This window comes from Clavelina lepadiformis, chromosome 4 (assembly GCF_947623445.1).
Source record: "Clavelina lepadiformis chromosome 4, kaClaLepa1.1, whole genome shotgun sequence".
Taxonomy (NCBI): domain Eukaryota; kingdom Metazoa; phylum Chordata; class Ascidiacea; order Aplousobranchia; family Clavelinidae; genus Clavelina; species Clavelina lepadiformis.
In genome coordinates this window covers 1,241,167-1,263,875 of record NC_135243.1, presented here as the reverse complement: position 1 = coordinate 1,263,875, position 22,709 = coordinate 1,241,167, and the positions used below count along the sequence as shown (strand labels likewise).

Genomic DNA, 22,709 nt, shown 5'->3' with positions numbered 1-22,709 from the left:
CTATACCATTGTTACAGTAGTCATTATTGTGTGCTGCGTTTGTTTTGGCTTGTAATTGTCCATCTTTACAACATCTGATATATTTGCAAATTTTCATGAAGATGTTAAAATCAACGGTTTAAATTTATATGAATTTTATTTGCAAGTTATTATTTGTTGCTTGCAGCTAAAAGCTTCATGCTTTATAAACTGTGTTCGTTTCTTAGAGCAAACCGGTTTTACGCAACCTAAACAACCAATTTCAACATCAACTTTACAAACGGCAGCACCAAGTACCAGTCCCTCAGTTGCCAGTCTACCAACGACCTCATCTGCAGGTATGTTTTGGAAGTGTGCAACATTGCACCTTTTTAAAGTATTCTTTATACATCGGTTTAAAATTTTACTCGAGTTAAGCCTATAAGTAGACTTCATAATACCACTCAGGTCAAACTCTGCCAAAGTTCTGTGTGAATATGCTTTTTTCAATGACTGTAGACAAAAAACAAATGCAATGGCATTACAACGAAAGTGCAATGGGTATCGAACACTGGTTAAAGTACAACGAGTCAAGCGCTCTAACCGCACCGTCACCATGTAACCATGTAACCATGTCTAGTGAAGCTAGTGATTTAGTGATCTAGTAAAGCGATGTGATTTCCCTATTTATGCTGACTGCATGGACAGCACACAAGTATGCATCCAAAGTTTGCTTCGAGAAAGCTCCATTTAAATGACATTTCTGTTGAAACATGTTTTCTTAGGTCCCGGCCTAAAAGTAATCGGTAATTGCACAGAAACATTTAGTGATATTTCTTTTGAAACATAACGCTACTTTACTTAGTATTTAAATCGCTATACCTTATGATTTGCCAAATTGCACAATATTAAATCAAAGTTTGGTTTTAGGAAACAATGCTTGGAACTTTGTAAGTTATTTTAGCTTTATCGAAGTAGTTGCTGATTTTTCATTAAAACTTTTTCTATTGTGTTATTTATTAGAACAAAGAAAGGACACAGAAAGAAGGATTAAAGAACAAGAAGCCATTGAAAAAGTCAGGCAGGAGCAAAAGAAACATCGAGAGGCTGATCTTCGGCCCCAAGCTGGCATCAACGTACCACTACAAAACTTTCCTGTGGTGCATCCCAACCTTGCCGAAGTGACGTTTTATCAAGGAGGAGCAGCACCTAAGCAAGAAACATTTGTCCCATCTACTGATCACTTAAAGGGCATATCACATGAAAGAAGTATTGACTTCGATGACCTGGTGAAGTCAGACAAACGCTACACCGGTGTGATCGGGAACCCCGGTGCAGGGAAATCGACCCTGTCCAAGCGTCTTGCGAAAACTGAGGAGTTCACTACCTTTCACATCAACTTTATGGATTTACCCGATGATGACAAGCTCACTTTACCTGAGATGCTAATTAACATTAATTATCCTAATTTAGATGAGGAAACCTGGAAAAACGCATTTGAGTGGGTTAAAAACAATCAAAGCCAGTGTCTACTGGTTTTTGACGGGCTGGACCAGGCCGATTTCACATTTAAGAAGAAGTTTGCTAAACGCACTTATGACACTAAACAATCTGCGCAAAATATCATTGCTGGCCTTTTTAATAAAAATTACCTTCCTGGTGTTAAAATCATAATTACTTCACGACCTCATAGCATGCTTAATCTTCCCCACTCCCTACAACCAAAACGTACCATTTTTATTCGTGATTTGTCTTATGATAACATGAAATCACTATTTTACGCTTACACTGGTACACATGCTAAAAGTTTGTGGTTTCAACTTTCTCAAAACGCTCCTGTTGTGTTTTCATTGTGTTACAATCCGTTATTGCTTCAGTTAGTTATCACAGCTTCTCTAAATCCTTCAAAAGATGTTGGAGAAATCACCACAACAACTCGTGTCTTTGCTACCGTTTTGGAGGGTCTGAGACGTAGTGATAACACACGGCACCCTGATATCACTGCACTGACACAGCAGGTTTTCAGATTATAACTGGTCATTCAAAGCTTGTTGAAAGTATAGGTCATAATGTGTCTTTATTGCATTGCAGATTAGCAGGTTGGCTTACAATGCCACTAAAAAGTCAACGGTTGTCATTACACCAACCGAAATGAAAGAAGAACTTCCTTCAACTGATGATGTCCAGGATATCATAGTGGCACTTCATGCTTATAGTGGATTGTCACAACGTGTGTTTGATGGCGACCAGAAGTACTTCTTCTCACATCAAATGTTCCAAGAGTGTTTCACGGCTTGGTACTTTATTAGCCAAATGTCGCTGGCTGAATTTCAGATTTTTGTTACAAACGAGGCTTTTGCTGATGAGAAGTGGTCAGTCATTCGACGATTCATTTGCGGCTTGTTAATAGATATGCTCCGAGGTATGTCCACTTTATTAAACTGGCCATCTTAAGCACTAGCTGATAATTTGGTGTACCGACACTTAATCACGCGACAGTTAATCACGCGACACTTAATCACCGACACATAATCACTAGGACACTTAATCACGCGACACATAATCACTAGGACATTTAATCACGCGACACATAATCACTAGGACATTTAATCACGCGACTTGGATACTTAATCACGCGACATTTAATCACGCGACACATAATCACTTGCGAGCACAAACACAAACGCGAGCAACGTACGATCGCATCCTTGATGCAATTAAAACAATGATCCCCACTGCTGCACCGGAATGCGTTTTTCTCGATTTTGAGACTGCCGCAGTAAGTGCTTTCCGCACAGCATTTCTTACAGCAAATGTTAGGAGTTGTTATATTCACCTAACGCGAAGCGTCCTGCGCAAAGTTACTGAAATTGGCATGAAATGTGACTACGAGTCTGATGACGAATTAAGAACAACTGTTCGGTGTTTACCTAGTTATCGGTAGCCGATCCTGTAAATGTGTGATTATGTGTCGCGTGATTAAATGTCCTAGTGATTATGTGTCGGTGATTAAGCGTCGCGTGATTATGTGTCGCGTGATTAAGTGTCACCAAACCGATAATTTGCAGTTGCTCAGCAATTACACATCTGCTTTAGAAGTAGGTGACTCATAAATTAAAATCAATGAAGTTCCTGAACACATTCGTTGATTCTTGATGTTTTGGCCAACTCTACAACAACAAAACATCGTTTTCTTTCTTTATAGCAAACTTGTTCTGTTATTGTATTAGCGTAACATGTTTTAACTGGTCCATCTTTAAGATTGTCATGGCAGAGGTCCAGTGTCGTCAACAAACATGCAGACAAGAAGCACATTTTCCATGAAAGGTCTGTCGCCATCAGGTTAGTTGATGTTCATTGCGTGTCGGTATATAGGCCTATGCTTGTTCTATATGCTTGATTATGCTTGATTCTATTTCACTTTGAGATAAGTGTAACGCAATTATGAAATGTCAGAAGTTTGACTCTGATCTATGTGAATTGTACTGGTAATTTCAACCATCGCTATTTTTACATTAAAACTCTTAACAAAAGTGATCAGTTTAAGATTACTCAAGTGTAATAATGTAATTTCAAATTTAAATCTGCATTGCACAAATATGTGTTGTAGTTAGAGAGAACCACTGGGTTGAGATTTTGTACAATAATATAGATTAGATAATGTTAGAAATTTGTTCAGAAAAGTAAGGTTCGATGAAGAAAAAGTGGATAGCTTATTGGCATCCGTAGAAAGTCAATAGAAGTTTTACAAGATTTAAAGAGAATAATATCCTACCAGACCAGGGCTGTGTTATTGGTTTTGTTCATGATGCAAATGGTTTATGGTTTGTTTGAATTGATTTGAAGGTTACTTGGAAAGTAATTTTTATATTTTTTATGTTGTCCTGGGTACTTTGTGTAGCTTTATTTCTGAGTAAACGTATTAAGCGTTTTATTTTGTTAAATTTTTTTGTTTATATTTAGTGGTTTGTCATCAAAAGATGGCCCAAAGTTTACCAACACACTTGTTAGACCTGATACAGACACAGTTAAACCTTTGTGACTACCCAGTTTACACACCATTTACATAGACACATTGTTTGTGTTAGAGATATCGAAATATAGTACCCGTACTTTGGTCGTCTACTTGCTTGTATTCAGACAGAAAATTTGTAAAGATTGCAAACATAACAAACAAAATGGCACCTCTGCCAACAGATCATTCCAGTTTTCCGCCATTACATTAGGAACCATTGCTAGGCATTACAAAATTGCAGTTAGAAACTGCATAGGCTACCACAAACCATTCATCAGCGTCTAGCCAGCAGCCAGCCAACGTAGGTTATTATATTTCATGTTCATTGTGCTTATGTGAGAAATTATTTGTTGTTTGGTGAGATACATAGCTACTGGTATAAAGGTTTATTGGTCGTGCTAGTTGTTACCAGCAAATATCAACGTTATTTCTGTTGAGCACGTTTTAGGCCTTTTCGGTTTTGTAACTTTTTCCTGTTCATTGGCGGGTGTTAGTAAAAACTGGCGTACAACTGGTAACAGTGGTAACTGGCACAACTGGTAACTGGCAATTGGTGACGTCAGGAGGAAATTTGATGATGTGCCCAGTTAAAACTGCTATTGCGATAAAGGACACGGCTCGATCAGTCTACTGGTAGGCCGCTAAGAAACACTTGGTTTCTAAGCACCATATCTTACTAGTGGACTTTTATTGACTAAATACAAAAATATGCAATATTTTTACATTTAATTTACGCAGTTACTTGTTTTTTTTTAAAAAAAAAAACGGGTTTATCTCGTATTATATAAAAACATAGGCCTACATACCCATACAGGTAAATTGAAAAAAGCAATTTGAAAGCGTCATCGTAAAAACATCGTCTAAAAATACATAAACTATTGTGAAGATGTCATCTGATTTTATCTGTTGCGTCATTGATTTGAAAATAATCAAAACAATAACAAAGTCACGTGATAGATTCATTGCCTTCTTTTGATAACAAACCGATCTAGTCTGGGAACTGCTAAAGTTAACTTTGAAATTGTGCTTGCACGGTTTAACAGTTGTCAAAATTCTGTTGTATTCCAGAAGTAAGTAGGTTAATGGGAAGCTGAAATGGACACTATTACGACATTGAGAAGGGGAGCTTTTTCTGTCGCCGGAATAGTTAGGCTACACATCAGACATCAGCACCACTGATAGGCCTATAGGTTTTGCAAGCTCCCGGTATGTTATTATACAGAAAAATAGGCCGATGACTATGACAAAAAGCAGCCTTTTATGTATGGTCTAGACTCTAGCCTATACTTGGTACTAATTGAAGACAAGTTGCTGGAGATTAAGCCACGTTCCTGCGTATGGTGAAATCAGTGAAGAACCTGGCAGCAGGTAAAACCAGATAAGCTATAAGTTCTTGACAAAATAGCCTACTTGGTATAACACTTGGTAATACATACAGATGATAACAATAGAATACTCATTTGGTTTCCAGAAATAATAAATGTTGGTAAAACACATCTTTATATGTTGTTACTTAAGGTTAGATAACTTGAACACTATTACGCAGTTTGGCAGTGGTGGTCGTGGTGTTGTGTGGTGTGTTGGCAATGGTGTTGTTCAAAGTAACCACATCAGTTAAGTAAAAGTATTATTACTCCGAAAAAATTTGCTCTACTACAAGTATTGCTGTTCAAAACTACTCCATGATTCCTCATCGCTTGAGCCCAGCTTTCTGAGGTAGCCTTTGTGTAAGTTTTGCTTGTCACGTACATTTTTTAGTTTGATTTTTTTATAGTATTGCTCGAATTTAGAACTGTCCACCAGGGCCACTGAACAGGAGCAAGTGTTGTTAATGCCTTGTCTTTGCATCACAATGTTGAGGCGCCACTGGATATTGAACACGGAACCTGAGCCACATGTATTACTTGGCCAGTGCTCGAAGCACTCAGGTTTTGAGCTGATTAAAGTAGTTTAAAGATTACCAGTACTGATAGTTATCGATCTAGAATATGAGGTTGTGAAAGGACAAAGTATCAAGATCTTACTAAAAGCAATACAACTGCAGGAATATACATAGTCTTATGAATTTAAATAATTTCAGACATAGTTTTGTTCTTTGTCAGAGGCTCAGAGCATTGTTACTTGAAATTCAAATTATAGACTGTAAATGCTTTGTGCAGATTTGATTGCAAATGAAAATGACTGCAAATTATTATTTTTGAACTAAAACATTTACTACTTCAGTTTTCGGTAAACCTACTCCGGTATGTTACTTTGGTGTAAAAATTACTTCGGTAAAAGCACCCATGGACCAGACTGGAAAGCATAGAACTTTTGGACAAGATCTCCAGGGTGCAGGAAATCTAAAATTACGTTTACCTGGTGTAAAATGGTACATTTTGCTGGACATCTGGAAAGCAAAGTGCAGTGCCTGTGGGCTCTTTTTTGGGAAGTAAATAAATGTGAAACGTTCGGGTGCAGCAATCATTGTCTACAAAAATCTCAAGGGTGCAGTTGCCATGCGTTCCACTATGGCCCATGAAAAAAAACTACTTAAGTAGCCAAAGTAAAAGAAATTTATTTAAGTAGACCATTTAAGTAAAAATACTCTGTTACTGACTAGAACTGCAATTTAGTAAAAATATACAATTGACAAAAAGCAACCAATTAAATTACATGAGTAAAGTAAAATTGGCTGCATTTTACCATAAAAATATGACTGGGATAATGGTTGAATAATTATCACTATTTATTTTTGCTTGTAAAAGGTAATGTCCAACTGTTATTGCTACTTACAGTAGATCTGGTGCTGTTGGCCTAACCTAGACTATCATTAATCAAAGTAACCTTTCTGAACTGCTTTCTTTCTTGGTTTTATTCATTTTATATTTCACCGTAAATGTGTGGAGCGAAAAATTGTGCTGACACAGATGGTTGCAAAAATAGCTATATCTATGATAATGACAACTGCCACAAATAAGTCGGGTAATTGTGGCAAGGCCTCAAAGACAAAAACATGTATTCTGAGACAACATAAAGTGAAAGAACAAAGTTTTTAGCGTCAGCGTTTGGCAGGACATAAACGTTGTGTCACCGTCAAGTTTAGTTAATTCTTCACATTACAAATGTTTCTAATGTTGTGTATATTTCAGTAGCCCTTGACTGAGGTTCTTAAATTTTATGCACCGGAGTCAACTTTATATTTGAGTAGATTATAGTAAAAAAATAATTAGTTTAGAGAACTTTGAATTTTTAGCCTATGACAACCCATTTGTTAAGCGAATCGTTATGGTGTTAATAATGTTATGCTGTTTTTACAGTGAATGATTTTTTACCATTGTTGAGATAACAGGAGCTACTTATGGCCTTGAAACCACAAAAACACTTGAAATTATTTTTAGTAGTTCACATACATATTAACGTAAATATAGTCAAGTGGGGCAAAAAAATGCAAAATTGACAAACTTTTGATTTTCTCGCTAAAAAATGGGCCAAAAAGTCAAGTTTTACCCTCTATTGATCAATATTAATATTCCATTGATGTATCCAAAAAATTGGAGCATTATATTTATTCTTTTTATTTTTATCGAATATTTTGTGTTGCTTTTTTTTCCCCAGTGTTTGGGGCAATAAAAACCATGCTCGGGGTAAAAAAAACAATCAATTTCGACAGCAAATTTTGTTTGTTAAAAGCAACACAAAGCAGAAGAAATAGCAATATATACAGATGAGGATGAAACTGTAACATCTTGTTCAAACAAACAAAAAAGTTTATGCATTATGAAGTCCATATTTGCTTAGGAACACAAATTTTTCTTTCACTTCCTCTTCTTCGGCAAAACCAAAATATGATTTTGCACCTCCGACAGAAGTTAACACTGCGGTTGAAGGACCCCAAAAACAATTTTCAACGGTGACTATATCTATGTCTTCCTTTGTTTGCCAGTCCCAATACACTGCATCTTCTGAAGTTGATTTCTTGTCCCAAAACTTAAATTCAGCTTGCTCAATTTTTCCATCAACCTCGTCTCTGAAGACCTTCAGAAGTTTTCCCCAATAATATGTTTTTGGCTTCTCCCAAAACACTACAAAGTACTTTCCAACTTGCTTTTTGTTTATTTCCAATTTAAATGTTCTCTTTTCTTTCTTCTGTTCGTTTACACTTTCTTCAGCTACATCTCTTCCTCTACATCTTCCATTCTAACAACTGTGTCTTCTCTTGTTTTGTCATTCATTTCTTCAGATTCATCGTCAGACTCTTCTACCATCTCATCCTCTGTATCTACTCTCTTCATGTCTTCATCCATTTGTCTTTGAATTTCCCGCTCCATCCTTCTTTCTATTTCTTCCTCCAAGTCCAGTGAATTTATTTCTTCATCTTCGTCTGCGTTCCTTTTCCTTCTCCCAGCTTTTCTCTTTTTTGCAATTGTTCCATTTGCTTCAAAGTTTTCAACTTGCTCGTTAAATTCTTCATTTGTTAAAATGCTTCCATTCATCTTCACTCTTTTTCTTTTTTTCTTCTTGTCATTTGTTTGTCGTCCCCTTGATTTTAACACACTTTCTATCGAAACCGATTCATCTTTTGACACAAGCCGTATTTTATACTTCATCCCTTCGGGAGCGTGAAGTTGCAACTCATTGATGATGTCCTTTGTTGTTCTGATCCGTGATTGTACCGTGATCGACGGTGTGGAAACAGCTTAAATGTTGCGGATAGATGAGGTGGATGGCATTTCTTCCACATTACTTGACCATTCAGTTTCCTGTGAACTGGTCTTTTCCCAAATTGGATTGCCTTCTTCATCTTTTGGAGAAACACAATGCTACCAGGACTGGTTAAACTACTACTGAACAGAGACTTCTGAAACTGGTAAATGCTTACAAGAAGGTTAAGCTTTTGAATAGCTATTTGGCAGGAGTTCAACAAAGTGGAATGGTACATAAATCAATTAACTACAAAGAACAACACAAAATGATTGGAGAGTAAAACTTAACGTTTAACTTCACTCGCTTAACTTAATTTCAAATGAAGCATCAGTACATTAGGATTAATGTATTTACTAGAGATCAGGAAACTGAGACAATGCAAGTAAAACATTAAAATGCTAGTTTAATTCCTTATAGCAATCAAAATCGTTTTAAAATGAAAGTTATTAAAGATGGGGTAAAAAAACAAGCACAGGGAAAATAAAAACAACTGTCTTTTTTTGCCCCAACACATTGTGTAGTTTTGGGGTAAAAAAAGACAACATAGAATAGAATGAAAGGTTAACAGCAATCAAAATTGAAGTACTGGAGTATAATCATACTAAAATATCATGTAAATACACATAAAAAGATTGTGATTTTTAACCATCGTTTTCGATCCACAAAAAGTTTAGTAAAGAGCAAAAAAAGTTTTTTTGGACCGTTTTTGGGTCAATTTAGTGATTTGCATAGTTCCTGAAGAGTACTTACCTCTAGACCTGTATTGTATGTTAAAAAACTATGCAAATAAATGATGTTTCTAACCATGCAAAGCTTTATCAAAAAAATCATTCTTAGGGGGAGTTGGGAGGGCTGTCCATTTTTACCCCAAGTACCCCTATGTTTTTTTTTGCCCCAACTGACTATATATGACAATCACACAAACAAACAAAGGATTGAGGAAATGAGAATGGAAGAAAGGATGAGGCACAGCTATTGCATGGCAAGAACAAAAGCAATGTGTAAAAGAGATATTTTTGATAGCCCTTGCATGAGAAGTAAAGATGGACAGTTACAGATCCAGCTGTCAGATAGGTTGAAGTTGTGGAAGGAATATTGCGAAAAGTTACTGAATGAAGAAAACCTGTTGGATATCACACTAAAATCTAAGGAAAATGTTGGACCCGTGAAGGAAATCACAGTCCAGGAGGTTAGGAGAGCGATGTACAAAATAAAAATAGGTAAAGCAGCTGGTTTAAGTTGTGTGCCAATAGAAGCAATTCGCCTATGTAATATGGAGAGCATGGTGGCATGGTCACTATGGTGTTTATGTTTATTTCTACTGAAAATGAATTTTTCACTAATGTTGAGATAATTAGTGCTAACTATGCTCTGGGAAACAAAAAGAACACTTGTGACTATTAGTAGTTTACATGCATTACATGGTTAGTTTACATGCATTACATGGCCTTAAATTGTTTGAATTTCCATTCAAATGAAGTCAAGTTAATGAGCTTTTACTGTATTACAATTGCAACACAAACACCGATACAACATTTTCTACATTCCTTGAATGAATAGATTTACACATATCTATTTGGGTGGTATAAAGCTCAATATTGGGTACATTTATTTTTGCACATTGTTTGTAAGTTCCGTGGCATTAACTGCAATTTGTGCATTGTCATTTCCACAACATTCAACACAGCCAGTCCATAAATGTCATTTTTGTGTTGTATAGTATACAAAACAGGCCTTACTACGCATGAACCCAATGCAAGAACTGATAGGGGGCATTTTTTGCCAATTTGAAATAACTTAATGAAATAATATTCATAACAACGTTAACCAAATATAAACTCTTTGCAAATCAGCTCTCATCAAATCTTTGCTTTGTGATATGTTTTCACCAAGTTCACATTCTCTTTCGAGAAAAAGTTAAATAATAACATTGATAATTAATAACACTTCGAGAACAAATTGAGAATACTGTGATTTGCGATTTCTGTTTTGTTACTATTTCTGTTTTGGTACTAAGCAGCATGTAGCCCAAGTTGGTTAAATCACTGGCAATGGCCTAAGACCAGCCCTGACAATAAATATACATGTATAAGTTACATTAAGCGTTTCTTTTGTCAGTGTCTCATTGTGGCAAATGCAGCACAGAATACAATGTTTACTCTGTTTTAAGAGATAATGATGAACATTGTTGCAGTAATATAAACAATGTCCATTGCCAAATCATGTGATCACTGCTGATAGTCTGTATTTGTTACTGGAGTAAGAGTCTGTGGTTGACTTTTGGGTTGACTATTGATCAGTTTCAGCATTGTAACTGGTATTATAAGCCGGTACCTAAATAAGGCTTTTCATTGATTTTCATCAGTTTTGGTTTGACATAAAGTTCAATCAGGTCTGTTGCAGTTTGATAGCATGTTGCAAGCAGCACAAGGTGGTCTGTACGTCAAACAAATGCATGTGATGTTTATGGATTGGTTGCCACATAAGATAGACATCGTTTTTGTTGCGCTTGTCTCTGAGGTTGAGTGCAGGTTGTGGAGTGCAGGAATACTTCAGTGGCTGTTTTGCACATGAGCTGTCATTTTAAGAATATAAATTTCATTAAATTTGAAACAGAACAAATGTATTGCAATTTAATTACTAATTTACCAGTTTTTGTGTCACAGCTGGAAATCATTTATATTGCCATTTTGCTATATACAAGTATTTTGACACTGAAAATCACAACTAAACATACTAGCAGAAAATTAGAATAAACTAATTTGGAGCATAAGCACAGTTACAGTCATCTGTATAATACAAACGTTTATAATACTATAATACATGGTTTGGTTGCAATGTGTCGATTGTTTTTTCAAAAATTTGGTTTTGAAACTGATTCATTACTCCTCTACTTATTATTACAAAAGCAATTAGTTTCTGTTTGGTGTCTCGGCCAACAGAAAATAATATAGCTGAAATATGGAATATGGTTTAGGCTAACAGTCTAACACTTGTGTAATTTTACACTGGCTGCCCCTACCAACTCATGTAAAAAAATGATAGCCACCAGATGGTGTGCTACACATTTATATGCAATAAATTTGGCTTAATATGACCACCCGCTTTATATGACCATGTTGATATAGTCCCAAACTTTGCCATACAAATGTCTCTGTTTATTATGACCAGTGTTTGAGTATTACGACCACTTTTTCAATTATATTCCTCCAATGTTTCTTAGTCAATTATGCAATGTGACAGGAATGATTGTGCCATGTGAGTTTTCTTTCGCACCATGTAAGAAATGTATGAGATTTTAGAAAGTTTAGTCAATTTGTTTCTGACTGTGTCGATACTGCTTGGTGTATGGCGCTGTATCAGGCTTGCAGCTGTGGTTATTGTGACTAAATTACGATATTGTGACCAAAATGGTCTGTTCTGAAGATAGTCATAATATACGAAGTCTACTGCATTAACATGCAGTGTAATAATTTCGCTTATTTCTCTTTGCTAATATAGTTTTGGAAGATAGATTTTACACGACCTCAGAGATGATTCCCCACCAATCAAGCATCGGTTATTGAGCAAGACTTAGTACAGTTCGCAGATGTGGGCACTGGGCAGTACAGCAGTACTATAGCACCAAATTATTGTATAACGGTACTATATTCAGTAACGATACCATCCTTACTTTTAGAGAACAGTACCGAATCCCTGTACTGAATTACTTTTTTCGAGAAACATAAGTTGGTCCCAGTGCTTGGTACTTTTAAAATGATTACTTCAAGGTTTTCAGAAGTTTGTTTTTTGAAATTTCATTTTGATTGAAACTTGATTTCAATTTTAGTGCTTTTTTAATCTACGAATGTCTAATAAAGTCGCATAGAGTCAGTTCACATATTTTTTGACCTGAAGTAACCTTTAGCGGGGCCATAATATCAGCAAAAGTTGCACTTGTAACATGATACACTGTACGAAAAGTAGTTCAGTACCGAGTACTGGCAAAGTACCTGACTACTTTTTTGAAACAGTACCAAATCCGGAACTGTTGGATCCTTTATTACCAAGTACCGTTACCGACTGTACTTTCAAGTTTCAAAGTACTGTCTGCCCACCTCTGACAGTTCGTGATCCATGTACTTTATATTAAAACAGTCTCATGCACAGTTTGCTTATTATTTAGAACAATGCGTTGTATTTGTTATATATAACCATTATAAAATAAAAGATCCTCTAACAACTGCTCTTAACATGCAGTCTGAAAATATTACTGCAAACCATTTTTTTGTTTTTAGCATTATATAGACTGTGCCTATTTCGAAGACTACTGTTTATCAAATTTGGATGAAAATAGTGTTTTCAAACTGTAGTAATCAGCAAAATAATTGTCTGTTTTATGAGCAGCCATTCGCACAGTTTGGTAAACCAAAAAAGCAACTTCAGTAAATGGCAGCCAGTCAGTCAGAAAAATGCAAATTTGGTGGTATACAGCAAGTATATGCAAAAAAATGTGCGATATTTAAAATTAGTACAATTCACTGCATTCTAGCCTACATTTCATTGCAAGCCATTTCGTCTAGGCCTAGACTATATTTGTCACCTGTCAGTATTAAGCTTGATAATAATTTATTTCCAGATGTTGCTGAGAAGAGGAGGATTTGGATACAAGCACTTAAGTCACAGCTGGTACGATTTGAGAAACTGCAGTGGGATAATTGGGATAGTAAGTTTATTTTCTGACTTTGTCCTAAATCTGCAAATAAATGAATAAACTGCATGTGCATGTTATGTATTATTTGCCATAGACATGCATCATGTGCAGCAGAACACACATTTATGTTGAATTTCAAAACTTACCTTTACTTGGCCTAGTACAGTAAGGCTGCTGGCAGACTGGTGATGCTGTGAAAATATTTGTGTAATAATATTTTGTGAAACTTGATTGAAATGACATGTGGCCTATTTAGCCGGAAATATTTCCACATAATCACTGGTAGATTAGTACAACAGCCTACTAGGCCAAGTAAAAGTAAGTTTTGTCATTTACTTGTCTATTGCAAACATATTGCCAGTGCTAGTGTACAGAGCCTAGCTTAGTAGGCTGCCGGTAATTCTGGTGAAAATATTTACCGGCTAAATAGGCCACATGTCTTTAGATCAATTCTGGTTGTTGTATTAAGTTTATCTTCAGTTTAAAATGCCTGATTCTTTTTTTAATTCGACCCAAACAGATAATTTAAAGAAAAGTAAGTTTTCGCTTTCAACTTGACTTTGTAGCTTAAACATGAAAAATTTCCGTCTTAAATTTATTTTTATAACGCGGCGAACTACAACCGGTAAATAATTAACTATTATGTTTGTTTAGATGAGGACAATAACAAACGCAGATATATTTCGCTTTTATGCGAATTAAACGAATCCGGCGACATGGAACTCTTCAATATGGCGTCACTGCGCTTTCCAACAGAGATGAATCTGTATCCATTGAAATTGTCATCATCGGAAGCCGCGATCTTTTGTGACGTTTTAAGAAAACAACGAAAGGAGTTAAAGGGGCTTGGTCTGAGCAGCTGCTTCTCCCCTGGTGATGTGGAAAGATTAATTTCGGCGATCTCTGAGATGCCTGGAAAGGTTTGACGATTTATTCAACTTTTTATCGTTTGCTTACAACAGCATATGACGTCATAATGAATTGTTTACATTTGTTCTTATGACGTCATAATCGCTAGTACGAAGATATTTTTCAAGGCAGTTTGTTGAGATTACTGGGCAGTGTAGGTCGGATATTTTGTGCTAATTTATATAAAATTGCAGAATAATTTTGCGACGGTTTAGTGATTACTTGAATCTACAAGGAATGTGGAATCTGCGATAAACTTGGTCGCTTAAAATTCCTTCTTTTTAATGAAAAATGACAAAATTTTGTTGGATCAGTTTTAGCCTGGCATGTACAGGTTAATTTTGGGTCAACAGAAAAGTTTCAATTTTATTAAAACTGAAAATATTTTTGCAAATTTATTATCAGGATTTGTTTCTACAACTAATACTCGATACCGGTTTTAATTGGTCGCTCAAAATTATTTCTATTTAATTCAAAAACCATGAATTTGTGTCGGACCAGTGGGCTAGGCCTAAATCTGACCACATGGAGCTGGTTAGTTATTAACCACTTAATGGTAATATTAACTTGTATGTAGTAATATATTAGCTTCACCAATACACCAGGTTGTAGTTTACAAACATTTCATCTACAGGTAAAAGAGTTGTACATCAGTTACAACATAATCAAAGACATTCCAGGACCAGAATTTTTCGCTAAAATTGAAGAATATCTGTGGATGGCTGGTTGCTTCGAAGATGGAAGATTCGCAAATTCGAGCGAGAAACAAAAAATTCAACTCGCCCTTGACCAGCTTCATGACTTGGTATTTTTTATATCTTGTCATGTTTGTGTCAAATTGAACTTTGCACAGAAAAAATTTGCAGAGAAATTTGATTGTTAACAAAATTTTTAATTTGTAGGAGTTAAAAGTTTATCTTGGTGACGTCACACTACACCCACGGGGCGACGTTTGCAATATACCTGATCTATTTACCAATGATAAAAGCGTCCCCCCAAAAGTTTTTGGCAAAGGTAATAATGTATGAAGGTTTTTGACTGATTTTTTTGGAAAAAGAGTCATTCCATTATAATATGAACATTGATTGGAAGCTTCCAATAGGCCTATTCTAATCAAGCCTAATAGGCTATTCTAATTAATTTTCTAAGATGAATTGTGAAAAATGGACAAAAATTAGATCAGCGGTTTTTGAATTATAGACAAAAACTTTTTTGACCACTAGGTGGCTTCAAAGGATTAAGCAACAAACAAACTGTAATATCTCAGGATCTGCTCTTTGTTTTTGGATAATTTTTTGATCTATTTCATGTTTTCGGAGGTGGGCTTTCTATTTATCCACATGAAAATGAGCTACAACCTTTACTTTTTGAGATAAAACCTTTGACCCCTAAGTTTGAACGACAAGAAAACAATGATGCAAAATTTTTTACTTAGAAAGGAAAAAGAGTAAACTTGTGACTCAAGCAGTTACGCTCACAACTTTTAGTTTTTACCAAACTACCATAGTCAATTTTTCTAATTTTAAATATCTGCTATTGTTGTGAAAAGTAATTTGATTTGGTACTGTAAACATCTTTTTTGTATTGGCAGTTCTCGTTATTTTGTAGTTGGTCTTTGTATATGATGTAACAAATATTGCATCTTTCTTATATCATATCCCACATTGACATTAAAGTGCACAACACGTTTGAAAATTTGATTTAAAATAGTAAGCATAATAGGATTAATGAAAAATTCCATTAAAAAAGTTAATGTATAAAATAATACGTTGGTTTGATATTTTGTTTATGTTACCTTGAAAATCGAACTTTAATCAAACTGTGATTGTTAGTGATATTATCTAAAGTAATATTTTAACTATTTTTTTTTATTAAACTGGCTCGATTTTGATAGTCCTCAAAAATACATATTTTGAGCATTGTATTAAGCTTTACAGAAACTCTGTGCGAGCTGTACCATATTATTTGGCAGGTCATAGGTTTTCCACCTCTCCTTAAGAGTTTAGATGAATAATGATGTATAAAAATTTGCTGAATGGATGATAAACAATGCGATGAAAACATTTCAACACAAAAAACTTTTTAAGTGATGACACCAATCTCATATAATGTACTATTATTATTATGTTATTTTATTAAAAATTAATACAGTATAATTCGCCTATAGTGACTTTGGCTATAGTGACACTTCGCCTATAGTGACACCTGTTGCAAAGTCCCGTTTGCAAACCATATGTTTTGCATAGAAATGACTTTGCCTATAGTGACTTCGTGTATAAGAACACTTTGCTTACAGTGACACCACATTTCTATCGCTTGGGCTCAAAAATTTCCGTATAAGGACACTCATTAGTTTGTGATGCAGTAAGTTTGTGATGCATTAGTAAGTAAGTGAAGTAACTGTAACCGGCAAATTTACAGAAGCCGATCACCTATAGTTGATTGGGCCAACAAGGCCTGAATTCCACCTTATTCAAATAGAAATGCACACGTAATCTTGCAGCTGTTATATTGACCAGTTGTAACGATATAGTATATGGTAACGTACATGTGATTTCTACAAAATACTGAACCCAGGTGGTTACTTAGCATCTGAAAGTACAGTACCAACAATGTAGCCTAGTCGTAGATAACAATAAAATAGGTCTCAATCACATGGTTAATCAGTTTACGAATCACAACATGTTCACTGACAACTACTCAACGTACTGCATGCAACCCTCATGGTTAGGCTAACACAATACTGGGCCTCACAACACGGCCTCGACTATAATTACAGCAATTTACGACAAGAACACGAGGCCAAACACACAATCATCAAGTTGTCCGGAATTTTGATTACCGAGGCAATTGGAATTTTAGTTCATATAAGTCCTTATCACAAATCATATAATTTGGAGGAACAACATGTTAATTTGTACGTTACATACCGGCCCCAGAATAACGCAGTGGAATGAAGTTATTCTCAAAGACACGGACAAATTCGACGGCAGCGCGCAAGGCATAACGGGTACCCAAAAGGAGGTCATTGACATAACACCACGTCTTCACAACACTTATTAATAAAGATCAAACACGATCACACTACAATGGTTAATAAGCTACATATGAGTAAGTGAAGGAGAAACATCCTACAAATGGTCACAGCCGATGACAGGTTCAAGTACATTCCAATCAACAATTCAAGAGGTAATTATGTGGGTACAGTATTAACATCGGCCGTCATGGTAAATCCGTGGCAGGCAATATGAATCAATAGTATCAAACTGGCAAGATAATACTAAGCATGCAAGCAACAGTGGAAATGATGTAAATGGCTAGAGTAAGGCAACTACCACAGTTAAAATGTGTATGTACAAATAGAAAGGTGTTTTGTCCTGTGAATGGCTAATGTATGTCTCGCATTGTAATTGCGTATGCTCGCAAATGCGCTGATGGCCAAATTCCTCGTTTGTGGCTCACCAATGTTCTTTTTTCGAAAGTGCTTCCACATGGCGTAACGCCGTAGCTTGTAATTTGCAGCGCAATCATAAACAACTCTGAATTTCCCTCCAGTACAGCAGTGGTGAGGGATGTACCATGTTCTCTTTGCAGGGCAAGACTGACCTTCTGGAACTGGCTTTGCATAGCCAGCTTGCAGCAGTTCATTGATCTTCTTTTTGTATTGATCAAACAAGTTCATGTCCTTCTCAAGCTTGCGCTTCAAATATGCCAATCGCTTCACGGCCAGAAAACGATTGCATGGCAGGGTGACATTGTCGGTTTTCCATAGGAGTCCCAACTGGTATCGTCCATCTTTTTTCTGAACTGATGACTTCAGTTTATGCATGGCGCGAATATCGTCGACGGAGTAATAAAGATCTTCTGAGTCTTCATCCTCCACAAAGTCATGATCAAACATCCTTTGCATTTGCTCATGCAAGATGTGATTGTCGCAACGAGCGTAGTTGACCTGGCAAAAGGCTCTGTCTTCAGTTGCAGGTTCTGGTCCAACCAGTGTCCATCCCAACCCAGTTCTGACTGCTGTTGGCTGATTGGCACCTCCTTCCCTGACCGCATGAATGACATGTGCTTTCCTTGCACCGGCCCCAATGAGCAACTCCACTCCACCAGTAGGTATGGCAGGAAATTGCAGGCCTTCAAGATGAGGATATCGTGTCACGTCCTTGTTGGAAGGTATGCTTCCCTTAAGTTTGGGCAAGCATGAAAGTGTCATGACTTCTTCTAAATCAATGACAGCCGTTCCACTCAGACCCTGAATGCTAAGTGAAACCATCTTACTTTGTTGTGACTCCTCACCGTTTATGCATGAGATATGCAACTGGACCTTGGGTCCTTGTAACCCAAGTTGCTTGGAAAGACGATCGCTGCAGAATGAAGTGTCTGATCCTTCATCCAGGAATGCATAGCACTCAACAGGCTTACGCATGTTGTGGCCCCATGCTCTGACAGGGACCACTTTCAGTCTAACGTTGTTTGCACCATGATGGTTGGTGTCGATCCCAAAGGATTCCACCGGTTTAACTGGATCAGTAGAATCCTTTTCTTCTTTAGGCTTCTCCCCGTCAGATGTTGACTGCATATACACATGCAGTAATGAGTGGTGCAACTTATTGCACGTCTTGCACTTCTTCGTCATTTTACAATCAGTGCTACGATGCCCTGCTCCAAGACAGTTGAAGCAGAGTCCACTATTTCTAACAAGACGGCGTCTGTCTTGAATAGATTTCTTCTGGAACTGGTCACACCTCCAAATGGGATGTTCTCCCTGGCAAACAATGCAATTCTTGTTCGACCTTCTGGTGGAGATTTCTAGGTTATCCACCTTCCTGTCACTTCTTTCAACAGCTGCTTGAGAGGTATACGACCTAGATGTCTTCAGATTCCGTGTCTTGGGCACACGGTTGGTTTTTTATTCTTCCTTGGCTCTGGCCATGGTTCGTCCATATATGTTGTTACAGGCGTGCATCTTCTCTTCAATGAATCCAAGCAGATGAGCAAAGGTCGGTCTTTTGCCCATCTTTATTTGTCTGTTTGTTTCATGGGTAATGCTTTCCTGCATTCTATATGGCAGCCGCTTGAAGATCTGCTTCAATGTGGAGTAGCTATCAAGCTCAGCAGCATAATCCCATGCTTCAAGCACTCGCCTGCAATTGGACATGTCATTATACAGTTTACGGAGATCTTTCTCATCTCCCTTCAGCTGTGGCCCTTGAAACAATGACTGGAGGTGCGCCGCAACAACATCTTCGCGCCTACCAAACAAATCCTCCAATACTGTAAAGGCCTGACGCAAACCTTCTTCAGGCGGGTCAACCCAAATGCATCCCTTAATGCTTTCATGTGCTTCTCCGATGCACATGTCAATAAGATACCGTAGCTGTTGAGCAGGATCAGCAATGTGGCTTTGAATTGTCTCCTTGAAACCTTTTATGAACACGAAATAATGCAAGGGGTTGCCCTCGAACTTCTCCAACTCCCTCCTTGGCAAGGTTGATCTTCGCATCATCGATCAATTTTCTTCGATCATGCCAACCAACATCATCATGTCACGTTGATGGTCCGATGGTGCAGACTGAGATATGGGCCCGTCCTGGAACACGTCAAGTGGTCTGGAACGAGCATGCAGTTTATTTTGGCCTGCGGCTATCTTTGTTGGTGCCACAGGTATATCCTTCCTCCAGGAATGCATATCATAGGTGTTTCCCTTATCTGGTTCGTTGTATCCTGTGGGAGTAAAGGCGTTGGCAGTTGGTCTTAAACGTGATATCCTGCCTGCTTCATCTGCTCTTGGTGTTTCTTCTGCATGGGGGACTTGATGTATCGTCAGTTCATTTGGAGTAACTTGAAATGGGTTTCCGTACGACGTGCTAGGCTTCGCCAGTATTGCTGTAACATCTGCAAACTTATCTGCTCCAGTATTGGATCTTGAACTTCCCACACTCGAGGCGTTTAGCAGGTCGTCGTCATATTCCGCTTCCAGGGCTGCCCTTTTTACACTTGCCTCAGCCCGAGACATTGCGATTTTCAAGCTGATTCGTTTCTTCTGGATCCTTTGTTTTGCCTCAAGTCTTTTGGCTTCGGCCTTTGCTTCCGCCTCGAGTCTTTTGGCTTCGACCTCGGCCTCGAGTCTTTTGGCTTCGACCTCGGCCTCGAGTCTTTTGGCTTCGACCTCGGCCTCGAGTCTTTTGGCTTCGACCTCGGCCTCGAGTCTTTTGGCTTCGACCTCGGCCGCGAGTCTTTTGGCTTCGACCTCGGCCGCGAGTCTTTTGGCTTCGACCTCAAGTCTTTTGGCTTCGGCCTTTGCTTCAGCCTCAAGTCTTTCTTCTTCGGCCTTGGCTTCAACCATATCCTGCTCAAACACCAGCTGCGCCTCCAATCTTGCTTCTTCTGCCTCAATTTGAGCCTGTAGCAGTCTCTTCCTTCTGGTGCTTGAGCAGGTGCTAGCCCTGGAAGACCGAGCCGACACCGAAGAACGCCGAGTTGAAGCGTCCACGTTGTACTGCCGAGTGTATACCGTATACTCCTCATTCGCTTCCCGCTGCCTTTCCTTCATTTGGTGTAGTTTTTCACTTGCCTCGGTGCGCTGCTGATCATGTTTATCATTCTCTGGGATTTTATGGAGGTAGTCCTGGCAGGTTCGTAGACATGTTGCCAGTCTTTCATCCAATTTATCCTTTACCTCGGCCACCATTGGGTGTGTTGCTGCCGGGTTGGCAATCAGTGCGTTTAGCTTCTTCTGTAATTTGGTGACTGCACCCATCAGTCCGCTCCTCCTTTGCTTAAGTGATATCAGCTGCTCACTGAGGTAGCCTTCCATATCATCAGATTGTGGCTCCTGCCTTACCCCTGGCACATCTTCAACTCCAGTGATATTGTTCATAGTCACGCGTTACCTCAACAGGTGCACAGCACGGGAGGACACAATGCCCACGCCAGTAAAGATTTCAACCCGAAATATACGTACACGCCCAACCCGGGCTCTCGTAGAAATTGTGTAAAACCCGCAAGGGTTCCTTTGTAGAAATTATGTAACCGGCAAATTTACAGAAGCCGATCACCTATAGTTGATTGGGCCAACAAGGCCTGAATTCCACCTTATTCAAATAGAAATGCACACGTAATCTTGCAGCTGTTATATTGACCAGTTGTAACGATATAGTATATGGTAACGTACATGTGATTTCTACAAAATACTGAACCCAGGTGGTTACTTAGCATCTGAAAGTACAGTACCTACAATGTAGCCTAGTCGTAGATAACAATAAAATAGGTCTCAATCACATGGTTAATCAGTTTACGAATCACAACATGTTCACTGACAACTACTCAACGTACTGCATGCAACCCTCATGGTTAGGCTAACACAATACTGGGCCTCACAACACGGCCTCGACTATAATTACAGCAATTTACGACAAGAACACGAGGCCAAACACACAATCATCAAGTTGTCCGGAATTTTGATTACCGAGGCAATTGGAATTTTAGTTCATATAAGTCCTTATCACAAATCATATAATTTGGAGGAACAACATGTTAATTTGTACGTTACAGTAAGTTTGTGATACTTTATCCATGCGCAAGCAAGATGATGGAAAAGGTTTATGAGCAGGCTTCATAATTGTGATGTAATAAAAGCGTAGGCTACTGTGGCTGCTAGGCTAGTTCCAGGCTTTTGTTCTTGTGAGTTGTGATCTCAGTTCTCTCTGCATAAGCCAGGTTGATTGTCATTGCATAGCTTGTCGATCTAGCACAAATTTCTAACTTTGTACAAAGCCACTAAGACTAAAGAGAAGAGCGTATTGACTGAGCGTATCGACTGAGAAATGTCTATCAAATCTAAGCAAACAACAATTTCGGATTTTTTCAAAAAGTAACTTTATTTGATGTGTTGATTGTAATAAACGGCTTGTTTTGTTTGTTTACTTGTTTGGGTTTGTACACAGTATATTCTGACAGTAGCCTATTGTATAGTTGTGTATTGTACCATACTGAAGTAGCTGATTCAACAATCGCTATGTACAGTAGAACTTGCATATAATGGACACGTGTATCACGAATAACCCTATACAACGGACTATATCTCCAGCCCCTTTGAGAAAAACAATGTAAAATACCTCGTATATAGCGGATATCGCATATAACGGACGAATTTCGCTGGTCCCGACTGGTCCGTTATATGCGAGTTCTACTGTAGTCATCTGCGGCCATTTTACCTTGACTTCGTCTATAGTGACACTTCGGATATAGTGACACTTTTTCCGCGGTCCCTTTAGGTGTCACTATAGGCGAATTCTACTGTAATTATTTATTATACCAAAAGTATTATTACAAGTACTAATTACTTCTTTCATTTTTCAAGACCAACTGTCTTTAGGCAACTTTACTTACAACTAAGTAACTAACTTAACTTTATCTTACAAAAAGAGCCCAATCTAACTTACC

At 37.7% G+C, this 22,709-nt stretch overlaps 2 protein-coding genes across 2 annotated transcripts in view; one reads left to right on the top strand and one right to left on the bottom strand.

Moving 5' to 3' along the window:
* LOC143452329 (uncharacterized) overlaps positions 1-22,709 on the top strand; it is a 30,873-nt gene that overhangs the window by 2,367 nt on the left and 5,797 nt on the right. The window contains exons 7-14 of the mRNA XM_076953253.1: positions 207-317; positions 982-1,976; positions 2,050-2,380; positions 3,220-3,300; positions 13,278-13,364; positions 14,007-14,272; positions 14,896-15,066; positions 15,164-15,275. Coding sequence (XP_076809368.1) covers positions 207-317; positions 982-1,976; positions 2,050-2,380; positions 3,220-3,300; positions 13,278-13,364; positions 14,007-14,272; positions 14,896-15,066; positions 15,164-15,275 — 2,154 coding nt within the window. The remainder of the gene's footprint in view (positions 1-206; positions 318-981; positions 1,977-2,049; positions 2,381-3,219; positions 3,301-13,277; positions 13,365-14,006; positions 14,273-14,895; positions 15,067-15,163; positions 15,276-22,709) is intronic.
* On the bottom strand, positions 19,766-21,478 carry LOC143452335 (uncharacterized). Its single transcript, XM_076953264.1, has one exon. It carries the CDS (start codon positions 21,142-21,144, stop codon positions 19,774-19,776), a length of 1,371 nt encoding a protein of 456 aa, XP_076809379.1. The 5' UTR covers positions 21,145-21,478; the 3' UTR covers positions 19,766-19,773.

Coding starts and splice junctions, on each gene's coding strand:
- LOC143452335 (XM_076953264.1), bottom strand. CDS start 21,144: ATGAACAATATCACTGGAGTTGAAGATGTGCCAGGGGTAAGGCAGGAG.